Source organism: Pholis gunnellus (assembly GCF_910591455.1).
Source record: "Pholis gunnellus genome assembly, chromosome: 23".
Classification (NCBI taxonomy): domain Eukaryota; kingdom Metazoa; phylum Chordata; class Actinopteri; order Perciformes; family Pholidae; genus Pholis; species Pholis gunnellus.
Window position 1 is genome coordinate 6,405,226 of NC_136550.1, and position 20,997 is coordinate 6,426,222.

At 45.4% G+C, this 20,997-nt stretch overlaps 2 protein-coding genes across 2 annotated transcripts in view; one reads left to right on the forward strand and one right to left on the reverse strand.

Moving 5' to 3' along the window:
* Nucleotides 1-1,264: 1,264 nt before the first annotated feature.
* On the forward strand, nucleotides 1,265-2,673 carry LOC306714435 (RING finger protein 227). The gene is made up of 2 exons (XM_079184467.1): nucleotides 1,265-1,780; nucleotides 2,416-2,673. The coding sequence occupies exons 1-2, from the start codon at nucleotides 1,300-1,302 to the stop codon at nucleotides 2,472-2,474; spliced, it is 540 nt and encodes a 179-aa protein (XP_079040593.1). The 5' UTR covers nucleotides 1,265-1,299; the 3' UTR covers nucleotides 2,475-2,673.
* An 11,058-nt stretch (nucleotides 2,674-13,731) lies between these two features.
* The window catches only part of LOC306714296 (insulin receptor substrate 1-B), a 35,180-nt gene continuing 27,914 nt past the window's right edge, over nucleotides 13,732-20,997 (reverse strand). Inside the window, exon 4 of the mRNA XM_079184283.1 lies at nucleotides 13,732-14,179. Coding sequence (XP_079040409.1) covers nucleotides 14,172-14,179 — 8 coding nt within the window. The 3' untranslated portion in view covers nucleotides 13,732-14,171. The remainder of the gene's footprint in view (nucleotides 14,180-20,997) is intronic.

Sequence of the window (20,997 nt, forward strand, 5' to 3'; positions counted from 1 at the left end):
GTACTGTTAGCTTCACATTAAGTCTAAAATACAGCTTTGACCAATGACTGGTCATTTTGTTCCCCATCAGTCACGTACACTGGAATCACTTTAAAAAGGGATTTTTTTAATGTACAGCAGGAACAATTACAAGAACTACCATCAGGTCATTAAAGCTGTTAAAAGGTGACAATACATATCAAAGTCTAGATTAAAATTTTAGCCAGCCTTAGTGGGCCGACTACGAAAGTGACATGTCGACATTATTGTTTCGGGATGAGTACAACAGTACAGTCGAGCACTTATGCATTCAATTTAGTAGCTCTAAAGAAATGAACTCTCAGAGCCAAAACAGCCTTTTACTGTGAAAAGTTCACAATCAATAATCATGTTTAAGAGTGAAGTATGACTTCAGCAAGGTTATTTGTTTTATATAACTATAGAGACATTTCCCTTTGAACATTCTCAGCTTTCGGGAAAAGTTTTCTTTTGTCATCGGGTCAAAAAAAAACAATAATCACCTTTACAGTAAATTCTAAGCTGAGGGCAAAAAGCTGGAATGGCTACAAAACATTAACAAAAGACTAACACGCACACTCACACACACACACACACACACACACACACACACACACACACACACACACACACACACACACACACACACACACACACACACACACACACACACAGCGAGTTTGTGATTATTGGCCAGGATTTCAGCGGATATAACCATGAAAGGAGTTCATGCGGGAACAACTGATATGAAGAAACTTGTTTGGGGATTACCGTGGAGAGGAAGAGCTGACGTCACTACACAGACAGACAGATAGACAGACAGACAGACAGACACACACACACACACACACACGTGAGGGCGTGGAGGGGTAGCTCTAATAGATTAAGTGGGGGAATCTTAAATACACAGTTTTTTTAAAGCACATTGTTGCTTAACTTCGGATAAAGCTTTTTGAGCTGACATGCCTCTCAAAGAAAACACTCAAATTTCCCAATATGTTGTAAATCAGCAGAATAAGTGATATGTCTTGCATCAGCTTGACCCTGGCTGTGAATTTGTCCTGTATGCGAGTCACTACACAGAGGTGTGTGTGTGTGCGTGTACGATCACTCGTAGTCTATTTGGAGCTTGATGACTCATGTTTATTTGGCTCAAATCCACTATACAGTTTCTCCCGTCATCCACCCACACACACGTCGTCACACCCCGTGTTATAAACTCTGGAGCGCTCACCTCTTGATTCATTCAAACTTTTGAGGTCAACTTCACCGAGACACAGCCCGGGACCAGAAAACAAAAAGATGTTCTCTGAGCACGAGTGCGGGATTTGTTACCGGACCTACAACGCAGGCCGTCGGTGTCCCCGGGAACTCCACTGCAAACACAGCTTCTGTGAGAGCTGCCTGCTCCTGCTGGCCCTTTCGCGACCCCTGGGACCCGATGGGGCCGACACACTCATCGTCTGCCCGCTGTGCCGACACACCACATCCATCTCCGGGGAGGGGAGGGTGAGAGCCGAGCTGAGGGTGGACGAGTGCGTCCTGGAGCGGCTTCTAGTCTTGGGAGTCCTCGACAAGGAGGAGGAGGAGGAGGAAGAGGAGGAGGACCCGGTCGGTCACGTTCAAGACGGCGGTGACGACGCTGCGGAGCCGACGCTTCCCGAGACTCCAGCCGAGGAGAGCGACTTCTCCACGGGCACCAGAGGCGGGAGGCTCCGGCGGTCTTGTCGGAAAGTTTGGCGGCTGGTTAGTGGGAAGGGCTCGCGGCGGAGGGGCGGAGAAAGTAAGTCAAGCGCTCATTATGGTTCATGATAAGTTATTGTGAGAGAACATTTGGGAGTTCTTAAAATGAACAGTAAGTAGGCTACTTAAGTGTCAAAAGTAAAAGTAGACTACAAGTAGGCTACGCCATGCTAAATGTCTTCTTTCAGTGTTTTATGGACTCTTCAAGGTCCTGAAAGATGATAGCCTATAGTTTGTTATCTTGGCTACACTGTAATAGTTTGTACACACAACATACTATTCAGATAAAGTATTCTTCCAGGACTTTATGTGCTCTCCCGTGTTATTTGGGGGCAAATTAAAAGTGTATCATTCCTTTTTAGTACACGATGACCTCATTAAAATCCCAGCCGGTCTAATCAGCAGCATAACTGAGAACAGCTGTGAGGTTATGATGCCTTTAGTCCACGCTAACAGTGGCTCTTATTTCATCAATTGATCATATGTAACTAGTAGCTATGGTTAAATAAATACAAAGAACCATATATCCCTATGATAGCGCTTAAGTACAACTAGCCGATATTAATTTGAGTTGTTTTTATCATAACCCAACCCAGAAGAAAAAGTAATATTTGAAAAATAAACAGTGGATGAATATAGATCTTTTTCTAATGTGTCCTGTCTTCCTTTCAACAGACTGTATGACCAACGAAGACGTGAGGAACATGGCCATGATGGCCTGCTACATGTTTTGAAGAGTCCACAACTTCAGATACCTGGGCTAATGTGATATCTATTTCTAATGGTTCTCCTTTGCAACATGGACTTGTGATGATGATGGTGATAAAACTGCTGGCAAGACGCATTCATCAATGATTTTATTCAGCGTTTCTACTTTCTGAATGCATGTTTAGATGATGACCACTATGTCGCTGTTGCAGTGAAATTAGGAAAAACATGGACAACTTGTGAATGGCACTAATGTGTATATATATTTATTTTTTTCATTAATGTATTTCATTTGGAAATGTTGTTACATATTTAAGGAAAAATAAAAAGTTCTGGTTTCAACTCAACTTGAAGCTTTTTTTTTTAAATGGGAATTTGGGTGAGTCAGTGTGTGCATTATAAATAATCAGAACAATGGCCTAGCTTTGGCCTGTGTGTGTGTGTGTGTGTGTGTACACAAATAAAACATTGCATCAAGTCTCTACAGGCCTAAAGTGACTTTACAAAGTAAAAAATCCTAGGAGGAGGCAAATGTATTCTTTTGTTCAAAGGAAGTAAACGATAAATACACAAATCAAGGTAAAATAAATGACAAAACAAAGTATTATATGAAAAATGGGAAACCATCCGACACAGACACATCTAGGAAGTGGGCTACTTGAGGCCAGGTGAACGGTATTGCATCCAATCAGACTCCCGACCAGCAGCAGTGTGTGAAAGCTCAACGTGAATCACTTGTTTTTGACAAGTGAAACGCATGGATTGACACCACTGCGGCTTATTTTAAGGTCTCGTAGAAACCCTGGCAAAAGAAGCTGTCCATCATGTTAGAAACCCCTTCTCTCCACTCAAGGTAAATATCAACTGAACAAGCTTTCCACCAAATGTAATCATAAAATCTGCAAGAGGTTGGTGATTATTTTTGAGTGACAGCATTATGATCCCCATTAAATTACAACAATATTCCTGTGGGTGTTTGTTTTTCTCCTGCAGACTCTTGTTCGTTTGTGCGCTGGCTTGTGCAGCTGTCATGCCGTTCATCATGTGTTCAGATGCTGCAGTAGGTGAGCGACACATGCAGCCAAGTAACTGTAGTGAGCTAATGCTTTATGAGAAGTTATAAAAATGTCATAGGATGATTTGATTGGGTGCAAGCTTTCTCTTTGCAATTTCACAACAATGTAGAGAGATAAGGTTTTATTGTTCTGCAGAGATTTATAGCAACTTATGCAAACACATTTGGAAGTGTATTTGATATTGAGGCATGGTGATTATACTAAAATGAGCACACAATATCAAAGTGTCGCACAAATTATCAAAGTTATTTCATTGTCCTCTTTCAGCCAGTCCCCAAAAAAACCACGTGGACACTGGAGTGAGGCACATCGTCCGGAGACGACTGTATACGCCACATAGTCGACACCATCCCCTCTTTCCTGGTCTGCCATCACCCCAAACTGGAGCCGACAGCGAAACTGAGACGAGTGGGAATTACAGAGGAGCCTCGTCAACCATTTACCATCAATCAAATCCGCCACGGTTCACAGAAAGTCGCTTCAGTTCCAATAACAACAGACCATCCCGAGCGGGAACAACTAGTGTGCAGAGTGGAATGAGCCCGGCAAGCAGCTACCGCCCTCTCTCTTATAATTCGTACCCAGTTATCAATAAAAAAACATCTTCCAAAGAGGCTGCCAGTCCCTTCCCTCAGAACTCCAGTCCTCCAGAAGTGTGGGACGCCAAAGAAGCTCACAGATCCTACATCAAAGAAAAAGTTCCCAAACATGACTCTCCCTCTCTTTTTTCCCCTCAGACTGGTAGATATCGGAGTTCTTCGCAGCCGACTTCAAGAGGGCTTTATAGTGGCTATAAAGAGACAAATGAGCTCTCTTCGGCCGGGGCGCGGAGAACATCTAGTGGGATTCTATTAAGCACATTTTTCGGCTTCGCGAGTCAAACTGCCCCTCGTGCACCATCAATCAGCAGCAGCTCTGTTTTTAAAAGCATCCCCAGGCCAGAAAAGATGACGCCATCCATCGCAGATTTCTCCCAGGGGTTGCACTCTGCGTCCGGCAGCGAGACACCAAGACTCAAAAAGATCAAGTCGTACCTGTTCAAGGACTCCCAACCTGCTTTTGGTGGACATGAGACTGTTCAAACTGTCCGAGACAAGGGACCACATAAGCAAAGGGCCTCTGAAGTCAAGAGCAGGTTTTCTTCAAATGTTAAACGATTACAACAATCGCAAAGAAAAGACCTCACCAAGAACATACGACATCTCTCTGATAATGCCAATCCCCTGCATCGTAATAATAAGGGGGCCCATTATGGTGCTCAGACGGACGGTTTCGCCAAATATCGACACACAGCTCGAGGCTCTGCTCCAGGGAAAGACGGCATCATGGGAAGTAACTACGCGGCTGGCGGCAGTAAATCTGTAGGAAGTGGCATCAGTGATACAACCACAAGAGGGTCAACGCACGCGTCCACACCTGGACAAGCCATAAAAAACACCCACGGCTTCAGAAGATTGGAAAATTCTAAATTGAGAGCTGCAAAGAAGCCGCCTATTGCCTCCTTCAGTGGCTCCAATGAAAGGACCAACTCTGGACGATCCAGCCTCGACAAAGGAAAGGGCTCTAAAATCACAAATATGAACCTTCCCTTGTCGCCAAAGTATAGCTTTGGCCGGAAAGAAGCATCTGCTGCACGGGCGAAACCCGAGAGGACACTTACAGAGTACTCTGCACCTTCTCCTGGCACACATCAGGATCTCACATCAGTATTTAAGGAAGCCCGGCCTCTGCTACCTGATAGAAACCCAGATCACAGACTGTTCAGAACCCACAAAAGAATAAATGACTTCAAAGCATTTGGCCCTCGATCACTCGAGGCAGCAAGAACTCCAGTCAGTGAGCCAGATGAGTCTGCCAGAGTCCAGCAGGGTTTAGAAGGTTTTAGACTTAGAAGCCCACAGTTCTGGCAACCAAAGAGCAGCCGTATAAACACAAAGAGCCGCACTGAGCCAGGCAGTGAAGACCATAAAGCACTTTTAAAGACTGCAGGAAGCGCTGAATCTGTCTCCAAAGTTACGCTTGACGAATACAAAAAGAAACACAAGACCGACACGCTCTTGGGATTTCAAAACAGAATTGAAAACGCTGATGACGAAGCGCACAAACTAAATCGGGAAAGTCACAGCATCTCCTCGGCTTATCTCAGCTCAGCGGGGGAGCCCGACACTGAATCCAGACCCGAATCTGAGCCAGGAACACCGGACATAACCGAACTTTTCGCAAAGATGGCGAGCCTGCTCGACAGCTCCACCAGCAGCACCGCGAGAGGCCGAGCGAAGACGCTCAATGAATCCGCTCCCATCAACGCAGCGGAAGCCACGGTCGGGGTCGTAGCTACAACCCAGACACCAGCCACACCGGCCGATAAGGACGACTTTCCAAACGCCTCCGCTGCAGCCGAGCAAAAAGAAGGAGCGGGGCGTTTGACCTTAAACTCTGAGGAAGCTGTGCGTAGTGGAGACAACACGAGCAGAGGTCCCGGAGACGTTGAGGAAAACAAGATGGCCGTCGGAAGTGAGGGAGTTGACGATGACACGGAACCGTCCGATTTCTTCCTGCGTAATGAAGGAAGTGGAAGCGGGGGTTTTGATGCGTCTGATGTTTTGTCCGCCACAAAGAGTCGGGGCCTGAGCGAGGACTTGTCGGAGCTGGAGTATCTACGGATATCGACCGGGAACATCTCCTTCAAGTCGATGACGCTGTCCCACACGGAGCCGTGAGAGAAACGTGTTCAAATTGTCTTGTGGTTGGAACAATCCCAATAAAAGATGGAAACGAATTTGAGATTCTGTTCTTAAAATTACTGAATTAATGGTGTTTTTTTTTTTTAATCTCACTCATTTCTATGTCAGGAAAATCTTCGTGTTTGGTAAGAAATAATTATATAATGTTAAAACGTTATGTTAAATAAGTGTTAGTCTTGGTTGTAGCTTGTTTACAGGAACAGTTTGACATTTTACGTCTCTGCTGGTTTATTGGAGCTCAAACAATTAGTTGATTAACCGATTATTCGTTCAAGAGAGAATTAAGCGGTATATGGCGACTGGTGCCTGCTTTAATTTATCTTCTATGATATTAAACTCTATCTTTGCGTTTTGGACAGTTTGTTGGACGACACGAGGCATCTGAAGACACCTTAGACTTTAGGAAATAAATGGCCTTTTAAATAGTTTCCTCAGATTGGTTTCATTCATTGTAGTAAATAACACTCATCTGGCATGACAAGCAGATGCTGGGAATTATTTAACAATATGTTGCTAACACAGCATTTTTACTAAAACAACATTCTCCAACACTGACCTAAATAATCTACTCCTCTCTGGAAGAAAGCTTGGTTCAAATCGTGGTTTTCTGAGCATAACTTTTGCTTGATTTGAACAAACGATTTGCATAAAGTAATGTTGAGTAACGAGGAGGGGAAGCAGAAGAAGGTCATACGAGGCTTTTTATAAATTGATTGTATTCCCATTCCTTTGTGTCCTCATTCCCAGGCAGGCCGTGGCTATTCAGCGTGCTGACACAGATTTTCCACCTCCTCCTTCGAGCTTACAAGGAGTGTTTCAGCATGCTGGTCTCTGGGTTAACACGCTATGAGATGGAAAAACCTGGTCCTTCCCCCTTTTTGTTTGAAGGTCTTTTAGTGACTTTGCCAAGCCATTAATAAAGAGTTGTTGAGGAAAACAAGCAATTGAGTGGTTTGTTCCTACTGATTAAAGCCATGAAGCAAATACAGACTGTGTGGGATTTGTTTCAATCACAAGAATGTGCTCATCATCATGTTGCTACACTCTTATTTATTTATGTTAATAGAAACTGAACTGGCTATGCATTATACCTCTACTGAGTGTATCTACATATACAGCCAGAGCAGAGGGAAGAAGTGCCACTAGATGGCGATACCCGTCCATTTCTTTTCACCACACGTGACATGAAGTACTGCATGTTGGTAGTTCTCAGGCTGTGGTGTCCTCTTGGGCTGTACTTTGAAGCGAAAGGAATTTAAAGAGGATCAGATAAATTGCAGAATTACTGTTATGGATTTAAGCTTACAATTAAGAGCAAAATTGATGTTTTTTGCTTCCAGCCTTATCAATCAGCCAACCAGGCGTTCAGTCTTCGAGGGCATTGGGCCCCACGCTAAGCTCACGTCGCAGATCCCAACAGGTCCATTCACAACACCTGACCCTTCACCTTTTTTTGCCCAGTGAGCCAGCGCGCCACCTAAACGCCAGTTCGACGCTTGTCCTCAATCTACGAGCTCAAAGGGGCCCCAAAGAGAGGGTGGGAGGGTTTGAGGGACCCGTCGGTCAAAGTTAAACGCATTGTACATTGGATTAACCACCATACCAATACCCGTGGAAAATGGGACCATCCACTTTCCCATAGGGCTGAGAGGTATTAAGGTGCTCTGATGTTATGTTGTCAAGGCGTTGGCCTGCCGGCTCCTTCAAAGTTCCCCTCTTTCTGAGCTGCCTTTTGTGCAGCCCAGTGTTCCTGGTTCACACACTCCCTACCTTTCAGAGTGTGTGTGTCTGTGTGCTGGCCTATAATATTCCCCCTGTGTGTGTGTGTGGGTGTGTGTTTATGACAGACAGTGTGTGTGTGTGTGTCCCCCCCTCTCTTCTCCTACTGTGAGGGGAATTCTGTACCATGTGTCTGCGGTTTTCAGGGAGCTTTCAAGGAAAAAAAAAAAGCACAGAGGCCTCACAGTCCCCCACCGTCACTCCCCCCAAAACACCCTCCTCACCTCCTCCTCCCTTTCTCATTTTCCCTCACTCCATGTGGCATGTTTTTTTTTTTTTTTTTTTTTACAGTTTAAACTTTTTCTCAGGCAGGCCAGCAGCTACGGAGTGACAGAGCTAATTTTGCATGCAGCCTGTAATAGAGACAAATCCATAATCACGGCAAACATTCTCCTGTGAGGCGAGAGAGAGAGAGGGGGGGTGAGCGTTGGTTGCTGAGGAGGAGGGGGGGGGGGGGGGGGGGGGGTTTGAGAAAGGAAGGGGAGGGAGGGAAAGACAGAGAAAGGCTTTTTGTTTGGCTAAGTACACTATGTGAAAGAGGGGGCGGCGAGGAAAGAGAGCTGGAAATACATTAAAAAAAGGGTTGCTTTGGTATTCGTGGCTCAAATTACCTCACATGCCATGCAGCGGATGGGACCCAACCATCGGATCCACTTGGTTTGACCATGCCTCTGTGCGTGTGTGTGTGTAAACTAACTTTATTGAGTTTACAATGATTAGCCCTTAAACTCATATGAACTGCAGAGGGGGGAAAGAAGAGGGAAAGTTTGGAGGATTAGCAGAGACAGTTTGCAGCATACCGACTATAATCCAGGGCTCAGTCAACATACAGTCGGTTTACCTAAGCTAAAACTCTGTTACTTAAGTTGTTTATTGTGGAAACTTGAAGGGGAAATCTGTCTGAGTCACATACCTTAAATTCTGTGGAAACACTTTCTGCATCTTCACTCGCGTCCAACCTCTGCAACATACTTCAAAAAAAGTTTTGAATGATGGGAAGGAAGCAATTTAGGAGCCGGCATTAACATTCCCACATCTGCTATGGGAGCTAAAGCTATTTCCGTGTCTCACATCCAGCGAGCTTCCTGTGGCCTGCGCCGTGGAGGAAGTCATAAAGGCAGGAAGACTTCCTGTATTGTTGCCAACATGGAGCAGTACGGACTGTTCATGCTCCGTAAGGCCCGGGGAACAAAGATGTAAACACAGTAATAAAAAAAAAAGCACTCTCAGCCCCACCAAAGAGGCCAAGACATACATCTGCCCTTTATACCAGATGTTTTCACAGTTGTTTTCACTGGGCTCAGCAGACGCGTAAAGGATCCCCCTTTTAAAATAAAATGAACCATGAAGACAAACACAAGCGTTATCTATGAACTCGATATAATCTCATGCAATGCACTGTATGTTCATTTAACTTGCCTCTTGTGTTTGTAGACAATCACTCAAATTGGTGTCACAGGTCAAGGGGAGTGTTTAAAGAAAAATGAATAACCCTACGGAGGGGTTAAAATGAATAAATGAGAGTACAAACCCTTCACTATTTCACACAAATTCCCTTCAATGAGGGTAACTATTGCTAATGTTGTCATCTATCTAAATTCTCCATGATGCATAAGGATGCGGGTGGCCCACCGCCTCGGCTCAGCAACGCCCCACCAGAAATGTGTCTGACCTTAGTGTGGACGTGAGTTCTGAGCAGGTCAACATGTGATTTTTCACTCCTCAGGTTGTTTAGTTCTAAGGCCGAGAGGCGGCGTACGAGCCTGTACAAGTATTCCTGTGTCCATCCTGCAGTGTATAAACAAGTCGGGGGGGTTATCGAGTCCATTTCTGCCGCTGTGTGTGCCGATGGCTGCGTGAAGATACAGTGTCACACGCTCGCAACGAAGGAGATGAAAACACCCGCCCGCTCAGACACAACAGGTCCACCTGTTGGCCTCTATCCAGAAGCACCTCTCTGCGTCTGAACTCTGTGTCCTCTCGCCTTGGCCCCCAGCCAGTATCCCCCCCCCCCCCCCCCCCCCCATCCTCCTCCTCCTCCTCCCTGTCTCTCTCTTTCACTCTGTCGTCTTGACCGGAGATGTTGCCACCACCACGGCCTTTGGCGGGCATTGCCGGTGCCTCCATCCTCTCTCCCCGTCAAGAGAGCGGCGCTGATTTGTCTGCATCGCCGGGGATGAGAATGGAGTTTGTTTTGACTTCTCACGTCGACCAAAGCCGCTCCATTTGCTTTCCCAAGGAAAAAGAGTTGACTTCCACAAGGTTTTCTGAATGAATCATGAGGGAAAAGTTGATGGTAAAAGTCAAGCCACTGAATCAGGAGCACTGCTTGTACAAGTACATTAGAGGAAAGGGGAAATGTCTCTTCTCACTGTGTTTAGGATGTAAGCGAGTGTAAAGAGTGTAGGTTTCAGTAACCCTTCTGGTGAAGGTGTGTGTGTGTGTGTGTGTGTGTGGGCGGGTTCTTTTCTCATACAGGTGCGACCATCTTTTGGTCGTCCACACTGACCTTATTTCCTCCCAATAAAGGGAAGTGAGAGGATCTGCAGGTGCAGGCCTGACCTCCGTTTCGTGTGTGTTCCCTCATTTCTATTCATTCCTACGGCGCCTCTGTCTGGGTTGAGTTACTTGGCCATCTGTGGACGAGGCCGATACACGACGTCATGCATGTTAACGAGAAGAGAAAAGCAAAGATTTACCAGGCCTAAAAAAAGACAAAAAAAAGGCTTATTTAATTAAACCGAGCGCTGAGCGAGAGGTCGGTATTAAATAAGACAAGAGAGGGAGCTCGCCCGACAAGCACCATATTGGTCAAATTACCAGTAAGAGGAGTGATTAACCCCGCTGGCAACCCGCCAACCTGGAGTGCAAAAGATCTTATCAATGGGAGTGGTGAATGTGACTAACGCAGCTAAAGAGGCTGTGAGGATAAACAATCAGGCTGTTTTCCACAGTGTGACATCCGCCGCGCTCGCAAGCCTCTACCAGCCTCTCTGTGTGTGTGTGTGTGTGTGTGTGTGTGTGAGTCAATGACGGCGAGGGCGTGGGGGCCATGTGTCTGTGGCCTTTCATGCAGCTGTTCACACTCGCCTCAGCCCGTAAATTGTAGCGTCTTCCCCTCTTCTCCCCCTTAAAATGGTAGCACTGTTGGTTTTTTGCCACAATCATCCACGTTACATCACTCAAAAGGAAGCCAGTCAGAAACAAAAAGAAACCACAAGCCCTTTTGTTGTTTGACTTTTTTCTTTTTTTTCTAAAGCAACAGAAGTAAAACTGTCTACATCAATGGCAAATCTCACAATATTCCCACTCAGTACCATCCCTCTGGGGGAACAGAGATAAAATACAATTTAAAACAGCAGCAGCACTTTCCTGCACATTTCATGAACATCTCGCTAAGCGATCATATAGCCACTTAAACTATTGAACCCTGTGCATCTGAGCTTTAGACCATGATATGTGGCTGTGACCATCAACAACTTCCCCACAGGCAGTCAGAGGAAACATCTCCAGACTGCAGGTAGTTTGACAAAAACAAAAAAATGAAAAAAAAACCTTCATTCAAAAGTCCATGAGATGCTCGGAGCTCAAAGTGGGCTCTGAATGGCAGGATGATAATGTCCACTTGTTCGGACCGAAAGCCTGTTTTTGCGCTCTCCCTCTCTCTAAACTACAAGAACCCTCCAGCATTTGGCTGAAAACTGCTGAGTTTCAATATGAGAACATCTCCAAAAGACATTAGAAATATATCAAGATGTGTTTGCCTGCCAGTCTGCGTGAAAGTCTGGGATTTATGTGCTGAATCTGATTTGAAGTCCAATTGTTTTTTTTCCCTCCCCCCCCGCTTCTGCATTAGTAACCACTATTAGAGCCAATACCGAACCACAGATCCCAATCTGCTCACAATAAAAGCTGCATTGTTATGCTCTCGGCCCCCCCAGGGTCACGTGACCAGAGTGAGCGAGTTCATGAACTTCCCGAGAGAGGCAGACAAACACACGGGTACAATTTGGAGCTACATAGATGCACATGTATTTGTCTTTTTGCTGTTGCTGTTGTTGCCTTTTTCTTTCTCGTCATGAATTTCTTTTTCATCCTCTGATCAAAGTTGTAGGCAAATTCAAGATTGAAGCGAGCGCAAGTCCTCAGTATGACTTTTATCTCCAAGAGTCACATAAGCAGCGAGGCCAGATATGTCCCAGTCCCCCCCCCCCAACACAAAAAGTTACACTTCTAAAACAAAACAAAGCAATACGTCCAGTCTTGAGAGCTGAAGGTTGCTTCTTGAGGTGCTTTCGGAGCTTAAGTCTTTCTGTTGTCGTTGTTGTCGTGTTTTGGCACTGTGACAATTAAGTCCTCCATCGCCGACAAAGAGAAACGGTCCAAATCTCCTCCGATTAGGGCCAATGGCTTTCAGTCAAGTCGTCTGATAGATCATTGTCACACCGAGCAAACATAAACAAGTTATTTCATGAGAACTGTACAGCCAGAAAGAGACAAAAATAGACACAAAAATAGACTTAATGATATATTCTGCTAGGACAGCCCTATTAGTACTAGCTGCTGAGACGGTGCAGAGAGACAGACAGATAAAAAGGGACAGACAGGCACTTTAGTGCTGATGCATAGCGGAGATTAAAGTAGGAGCTAAGCAAAAGACAGAAAGGAGGGAGGGAGATAGAAACGGAGTTTTAAAGAAGGATTTAAGGTCAAAGCACTTTCAACTCAACCAGTTTCAAAATGTAAAAACTGTATAATCTTAAACAGTTTGGTACCTTCATGTATAAAATAGCTGAGAACAAATGAGCAGATCCATTTGTGAGAACTGAGATATGAAGTGACCCCTTTTTCCTGTGCTAAAAGCAGTGTGCTGACCGCTACAAAGCTAGCATTAGCAATGGCTATTGATAGGGTCTCTATCCTCCGCTGTACTGTACGTACCTAATGTTATTTAGCATCCTGAGACGAAGTGGATTAAACGAGACACAAGTGTTTGGAGCTAATAGCACTAATGGGATACCTTGGCTCTGTATCAGGGGTCTCAACCTGAGCTGTGGTCAGCAGGATGCTGAATTTATGTCCTGGCACAATGCTAATATGTTAATCCGACCTAGGTGGCTTAAGCTAACTAGCGAGCTCCTATATCCCCTCCCCCTGCTACAGGTTCCTTTTGTTTCAATCCTGTGTGTTCAATACTTTAGGTGTATGGCTTTGTTAAAAAGTGAACAGACAGATAAAAAGACAGAATAAGAGCAGCACAGGTTTATAAACGAGCTGAATGCTAACACGGGCTATGCTAATAGTTCTCACAGTAGACAGGAAGGCCAGCAGATTGGCTCGTACCGTTATCATTATTAATGCTTAGCGAAAAATGCTGCATTCATGTCAGATTTATTGTGTTTTCCAGTTTCCAACCTCCCCCGAGCCGTCGCTCAATGACACAGAAGTACATTTTACTGATATAGTGTCATATGTACGACTCTTTAAACATGTTCAACTGATGCTCGCCGGTTGTAGCCACCAGATTCATCCCTTATGACATGAACGCAGCAAAAGCTCACACCAACGCTACCCCCCCCCCCCCCCCCCCCCCTTTTATCTTCTGCTGCATTTTTTTGTAAATACATCAAATCAAGCACAACCCCCCCCCCCCAAAAAAAACTCAAAGCTTCAGTTAGTCGCGGCTAATTTAAAGTTCTTTGTAAAATGGCTACAATCTGAAAATGAGGCACTTTTTGAGCCGATATATAATTCTATTAATTTCTTATCCATAAACTAAATATCCACCTTAATTGTTAGAATTTTTCTCTTGGAAAAAAAAAAATCAAAAAACACCAATCTCCATTTTTTTGTTTTTGTTTGTACCGTTCTCTGATTGGCTTTCACTCAAGGAATGAGAGCAGCAAATAGCTTGTTAATGTCATTTGGCACACTTCCCCGTTGGTTTCCGCAACCAACAAGATGAAAGCGAAGGGAAAAAAAAAAGTTTCCCATCAGTCAGTCAAAGTGCTTCATGGGCGCGTCCGATCCAGCTGCTCCCTCAATGTGATTGGTCGTCACAGAAGGAGCAGGCAAAGCTTTGAAGCTCTCCGAGTGGCACCAGATAGTTCCCCAAAGGACGACATCAGCACTCTGAAGAACCAAAAAGGAAACAGAAAGAGGAAATTGTTTGGTTAGATGCAGGATAAACAATAACCCAGATATGAAGAAGAACTAAATATTAAGACATGTATATACAGTGTCTCTTGCTTATCAAGGTAATTATAATATCAAATGTAAGTTATCAGTGTCTGCTTGTCATCCTGAGAACACAGTGACCCTACAGCGAACAACAGGAATAAACAATGAAGCCAAACAAGCTGGAAAAAGACTCTCAGATTTAGAAAGGAAGAAAGCGATAAAAGGGGAACAGCGGGGAAGGGGAAAGCGAGGACACCTATTGCTGCAGGCGCAAGCGAAATCATGTCAGGTTTTTCTGGCAATTTCAGCTCCTCACATCACGTCGGGCATGTGAGCACACAGGTGTGCGTCGCCCCGGGAAGAAAATCGCGACTGTGTGCCACCAGCAATGGAGTCTTTCCTGGCCTTGTTTGCACGGTTGATAGGATTAGCGGTAATGCAGGCTTAATGATAATTCTGCTCCAGAGTAGAGAGAGCAGACGAGTCACATGGCGTCAAGCAGCCATCTGCTCAGGTTCTTTTTTTAAACGTTCCTTGTGCACGGCGTGGTTTTGGGCCGTCCCAGGCTGAAAGTTGACAATCGGGAGAGGAACCCGGTTGACATCTAACGGTGGCACTTTGAGACTCGACCACCGACTGATTTAAGGGGTCAACATGCTTTAGAAGCGTTAGCAATTTGACCCGGCCCTCAAAGAACCCGACAGCTGTGCTATTTTGGGAAAACGAAGTTCACGATCGGCAGTGAATCATTGTGAAATCTTTGCCCGTCAACTAAAAAGAACGGTAAAACTCCATCATATTTCCAGACATTGGCCCGACACAGCATGCGCGAGGGAACAACAATTGCTCCTTTTGACCGCCTCATGACGACCTTTCAGCAACACTAGCGTGTCAAGAGTTTGCGCGGGGGTGCCACCGTCTCTTGGCCCGAGTCACGGCGGGGTTTTATGATTCTGTGCTGCTACGACCCAAACCGACCAATCAGAATACAGAATTAAAACTATGCAGAATAAACCGGCTGACCCGACATTGAGCAAAGTCTGACACTAGATACCGCACAGTGCCACACACGTTTTATTAGACCTATTTCACCCGGTGTGACATGCAATTAACCTGCAAGATGCAAGGTGGCCACTGATAATGTTTATGCTATTAATGTTGTGTTCTGGTTAGGGCCTGGTTTATAATGACTATTACATGCAGTGTAATTGCTTTGTCACGCCTGTTAAAGTGTTGTTTTAATAAAGGGAGCGTGAAAAATGCAAAATAGCGGGAGTTCACCTAGAGTTTTGCAGGATCATGACTCTGGCTATAAAGATTAGTCGATGCACTTCAAACTGGGTTATTCTGTCAGATGTGATGATGACTCACACAAAAGGCACTCAGGCTGCCTTCAGCCAAAATAACAAAACGCACGGAGCTTGTAAAGAGAACAAGTTGAGAGAGTTCCATGTGTGTCTCTTGCCCTAAAATTTCCCAGCAGCGCTTGACTCTTTAATTGCATGAGGGTACTCTATATTTATGCCCCTCCCGCTCTCTCCCTCTCTATCCAGTTGGTCCTCTTCCTGGTGCAGTGAGCTATATTTAGCCCCCCATCGGGCACAGACGGTGCCCGCCAGCCGGCCAAGCCATGACGGCCCAAAACCAGAGCGGAGCCGCTCGCTCGCTCGAAAAAAAAAACGAAAAAAAACAGCGACACAAACAATCAAGCCAGCCAACCAGAGGGACCAGAGGAGACAGCCAGGACATGCACCGGTGCACTGCCATGGACGCACACAGAGACACTGTAATTATGCGGATGACATTCACTTAATGATGACCTTTCACCAAACACAGACATGGGAAATTATACAGGGAAACAGCCCTCCGATGCCTCATCCTAATGCACATGCGCCCTCTTATGTACGCAAACTTGCAAATGTTTCCGCTCTAATCAAATATTGCCTTCTCATTTTCCCTTTTGATTCCCCCCTTCCACGGGTCTGACCCTCCCATGGTGGTCTGTCCATCGATCTCGTTCATTTCCTTGCATCGTTTCTCCATCCGCGGGCGAATCGATGCAATAATGACCGCGGTGAGGATCGTGCGAGAGCGCGTGTGTGTGTGCTTCTCTTCCACCCCTTTTCTCTGCCAGACTGTTTAAATCAAGAGGTTAGACAAGAAGATCTGCCTCCGCAGTCTGTGTCTAGCCAATAACTGTCCTCCAGCCGCCTGTGTGTGTGTGTGTATGTGTGTGTGTGTAATTAGGAGAGTCTGGGTCTATGTGATGTCTCAATCGAGGGCAGTCTAAAATTGAAAGCCACCCTGTTCTCTGGGTCGTAAATCGAGTGTCGGTCCGTCATTTTCCTGCAAGAGACGGAGCCGGTCTCAGCAACGTGATGCGGGTCACTGAGTCCACCGGTCACTCAGTCAGTGTGAGTTCAATCAGATTTTATTTCAGAAGGAGAGACCTATACTAGAGTTATTAGACTGGACATCCCCGCTGTGTTTATCACTTTATGACGCATCAATCTGCGCTTTGCATTCAGGCACAATAGATGTGTTCGGTTTGAGAGATTTCTCTTGCCACCGTCTAACCTGCAGGGACGTCGTCTTCTGTGCAAGACACCAAATTCCTCCCCGGCTGCAGCTCTGACGCCAACCCTGACCTCTGACCTATAAAGGACGGAGGGTGTCGCATGCCGCACTGATTATAAAGCCCCCCCCCCCCCCCCGAGGCCCATTCGTGATTTGTGACATTGAACCGACTGTAACAGACATTTTTCACTATTTTCAGAGATTTTATAGACAAAATGATGGAAAATAATCCGCAATAAAAAACGACGTATGAATCTGCAGCCTCGTCCGCAAAAAGCAAGCTGCAAGCTCTCTAAAGTCTGCAGGGAATGAGTGTTTGATACTCAAGACGACAGACTTTGGGGGGGGCGGGGGGGGAGTGCAAGCTTTCACATTTACTCCTTTTCACTGTCAAGCACGCCGATTCAGAGAGAATACATTCAAGCAGTTTGATGGATTTCCACTGATGCCAGGACAGATCTGGAGACAGTTGTTGGGAAAAAAAAACTAAGTGGGTTTTGTAGTTTCAAAAAGCCAATTTTCTTTTTTTTTTCCGCAGAAGCACTAGCAGCAGTTTGTTTGGAATAAATACAAGAAGAGCTGGCCCGCGAGTGAGCATCGATTATCAGGTGAACGCATTAACGGAAAATCAATGGGAGGAGGCGTCGCCGCGCTGCCCACCGTGATGGACTGATAAGTGGTTTCTGGGAAGCGTGGGGGACATTGGTATGGCAACGGCGGAGCATTCACATGCTGCAGGCCAGTATCGCTCCCATTAATTCTGATACACGTTTTGCTTTAATTTGATGTCCTCTCCTCTTTATTACCGGAACACTTACGGCATACGAGTGAACACAGTCAACAACATCGCAGAACGCGAGCGGGAGGTCGGCGGCTCAATTATTGTGCTCCAACACAGTCAAAGTCGATGGACAGTGTCGGATTATTAACGTTAACATGTCGGCCATATTGCCCAGAGAATAGTTTCATTGCTTCCGTTTGCCTTCCTCCTGATGCAGGACTGCGCTTCAGATTTGAGTTGTGTCGTGTTTTTACTTGTGCAGCGAGTGGACTACAAATGCATTTCGCTGCGCAACCCACGTTGCACATTGACAAATACATTGTTCTCGAATCCTTGAACATGCTCGCTTTGATAATGTCATCCTTGATAGAAAACATATGGCGACAACAATCCCTCAATACCGCCAACGAATCGTCCGACAGGAAGCTTTTTTGATTGTTTCAAATGCCCCCCATCCTGAGAACCGTGAACGCAGCACATCTCCCCTTTTATGCCGAGCTGTTCACACACACATGGCACTGTGCAGTCGGGCAGCGGAGGGCAGATAGTGCGGCGTTTTGAAAAACGAGTGCTGTGTGTGCTTATCACACACACACACACACACACACACACACACACACACACACACACACACACACACACACACACACACACACACACACACACACACACACACACACACACACACACACACACACACACACACACAATCCCGCCTTAAACGCTGCTGCCGTCAATCACACTCGCCGCAGCTACAACTGCAACATAACAACCTGTTATCCAGGTGTGTGCGCACATGTGAGTGTGTAGCATATTTGCACATGTGTGCACGGGTGGTAGAGACGATGACGAGGTGTTATGAAATCTTTAAGAGAGAGGTGGAGAAAGTCAGCGAGTCAGACGAGACACATTAATCGCTTTAACTCATTAAATGTTGTAATTCCTGTCTGCGTTTTTGTCCCGATTTTTTGACACGATTGTATAATAATTCAAGTGAAGGAAGAAAAAAAAAAGGCGAGAGGCTGCAGGCTAGTTTCATTATGCAGCGACACAGTGGGTGAGACTGTGAGTGGGTGTGTTATGGCACACAGAGGAGCTGGAATGTGTGGGGACAGGAAGAGACAGACAGAGACAGAGCAGCAGCGCTGAGTGGGGGGGAAAGAGCACATACGTGGGAGAGCCACGTTCAGCGCCCACGTGCAGCCTCACGCCAGAGTATTTTTAGATCACCCGCGGACAAAATTTCGGAACATGCAGTTTGCATTCGTGATCCGGGGCGAAGCATGTCGGCCTTTACATACCTGACCGTCGGCGGCCAGAACAGTGGAGAGTGTGCTGAACCTTACATTGGCCCCTGTGTGTGTGTGTGTGTGTGTGTGGGTGTGTGTGTGTGTGTGTGTGTGTGTGTGCACCTGGAAGCTTTAGAAAATGTTATCAATCGAGTAGTGGGTGGTTTACACAGCTGAGCAAAATGTAACCCTCCATGCTGTCTGCAGGTACAAAACCACGTATTAGGGCTGAAACGATCAGTCAGTTGTCAGTAAATTAAATTAAATAAACCAAATATTCAGTTTTATATCATTGTAAATTATATATATATTGTCTATTAATAATTAAAATAAATCTTCATATTATTTGAAAGTAGTCATTCCATCTTTGTCCGTACAGCAACAATTAATTTAGCAAAACACAGAAACTGTGTCACCTGCAATTAGGTTTACTGAAACAAAAGTTGCTGCATATTAACCTAAATATACCTCAGAGAGGAGAGCAACTGGGTTTAAAGTGGCAATGAAAACATAACATGTCCATTACATTTCTGCAAACGACTCAAAAGTGGGTGTCTTGTCGGCTAAAGATGTTCTACTGTAGGTCCAAACAAGCACCTTGAGGTTGAAAAGATGAATTGAGATTGGAGGCGAACTACTTTAAAACACATTGCGAAGTGTGTAAAAGTTGAACCTCGCTTCCTTTAGTGGTTGTAAATATAGCGTTGACGAGGGCCGACCTCGTCTAAGAGAGACTGGCTACTGTACTGAAATCTGACATGGGACGTCGTGTCCTTGGACAGGACACACGGAGCTAAAGCCGAGAGGACGAACGTGTTTGAGGGAATGTAATCTCATTCAATCTCTGTCTCATACGCGCATTTTCATTGTTTGCTGACTCAGACCACAGATTTCTCTTAGTCTCCGCGTGTGGTGTCGCTCCACCAGTTCTGCCACTTTCTCCCCCATGTGGATGGCTCTTTTGAAGGAACACACACACACACACACACACACACACAAGTAGGCGGCGTCTTGAGTGAAGTGATATATGGAGTAATAGCATAAGCAGGTGGGGTCTTCAGTTCTGAGTAAGGCTTTTTTCCAGAGTGCCAGCTCGCTCCGGCTCTCTGACGTGGACGGACAAACGGACTGAAACACAAGAAGCTGTTGCACCATCTTGAAGAAAGGCAGCTGAGCGACGGAGCTGCTGTTGAGACATTTGTTTCTCGTCTTGCTTCACCCGGTGCATAATTCAAATAACAGTCAGCGGGATAATTCCTTTGTTTGGGGCTCTTAAGACCCTTTCCTGGAAAAAAATCCTCACAAACGAAATGTCAACATCTTCAAATACGCCCTTGTTAAAGTACAAAGAAGTCTTATGTTTAAAGTGTTAATCCTTAAGATGTATATACTCTGGGTAACGTTCACGGTCAACATTTGTTCTGCCATACAATATATTTACGTTGGGTAATTAACTCGCTATAGAGCAACTTTCATCGTTAGTGGCGGAGTCCGCCATTCACCGTTTACTGTTTCCTAGAGCAAATCACATCTAACAGAAACACATTGATATCCAATGCAATATTATATAATACTACGAACAGTCAGTTATCAGTTACGATGTGAAATGATCACAGAATTTTATTTCTTTATTCTATTCGTGAATCAATATTAAACATAAATGTCACCATGTGACGTATTGTACGAGAGTTAGCTTCACTTCCTATTATCGCTATCGGTTTCCCCCAAACAACGTTACATCTCACGATGTTTAATAATGCATTCCTTATGGCCCCCGCTGTCGTTTGAGGGTCATTACTAATTCAAAACGCCACAAACTCCGAACAAAAGCAGATTACAGTCACATCTGCTCCGTGCGTGCAGCGGCTCTCATCAGAGTCTTTCAAAAGATCAATTAAAAGCTTCCTTCTTCTGCCAAGACGCCGTAAATAATAAATGTGGTCCTCGCTTACCTACTAAACCAAAATCCACCCTCTGTTTTGCAGCATCAGAGGGTACAGAGAGCAACTGACGAACCTCTGGATCATTATAATGACGGGGGGACGGGGACGGGGAATCTAGTTTGCATTTGGAAATCTTTTCCCGTGTGTTTACAAACTGATGCCAATCTGTGTTTCACAGTG

What these genes read in the sequence shown, in the direction of transcription:
- LOC306714435 (XM_079184467.1), top strand. Translation starts at nt 1,300, where the DNA reads ATGTTCTCTGAGCACGAGTGCGGGATTTGTTACCGGACCTACAACGCA. An exon ending in GCGGCGGAGGGGCGGAGAAA is followed by an intron (nt 1,781 to 2,415) that starts GTAAGTCAAGCG and finishes TCCTTTCAACAG; the next exon opens with ACTGTATGACCAACGAAGAC.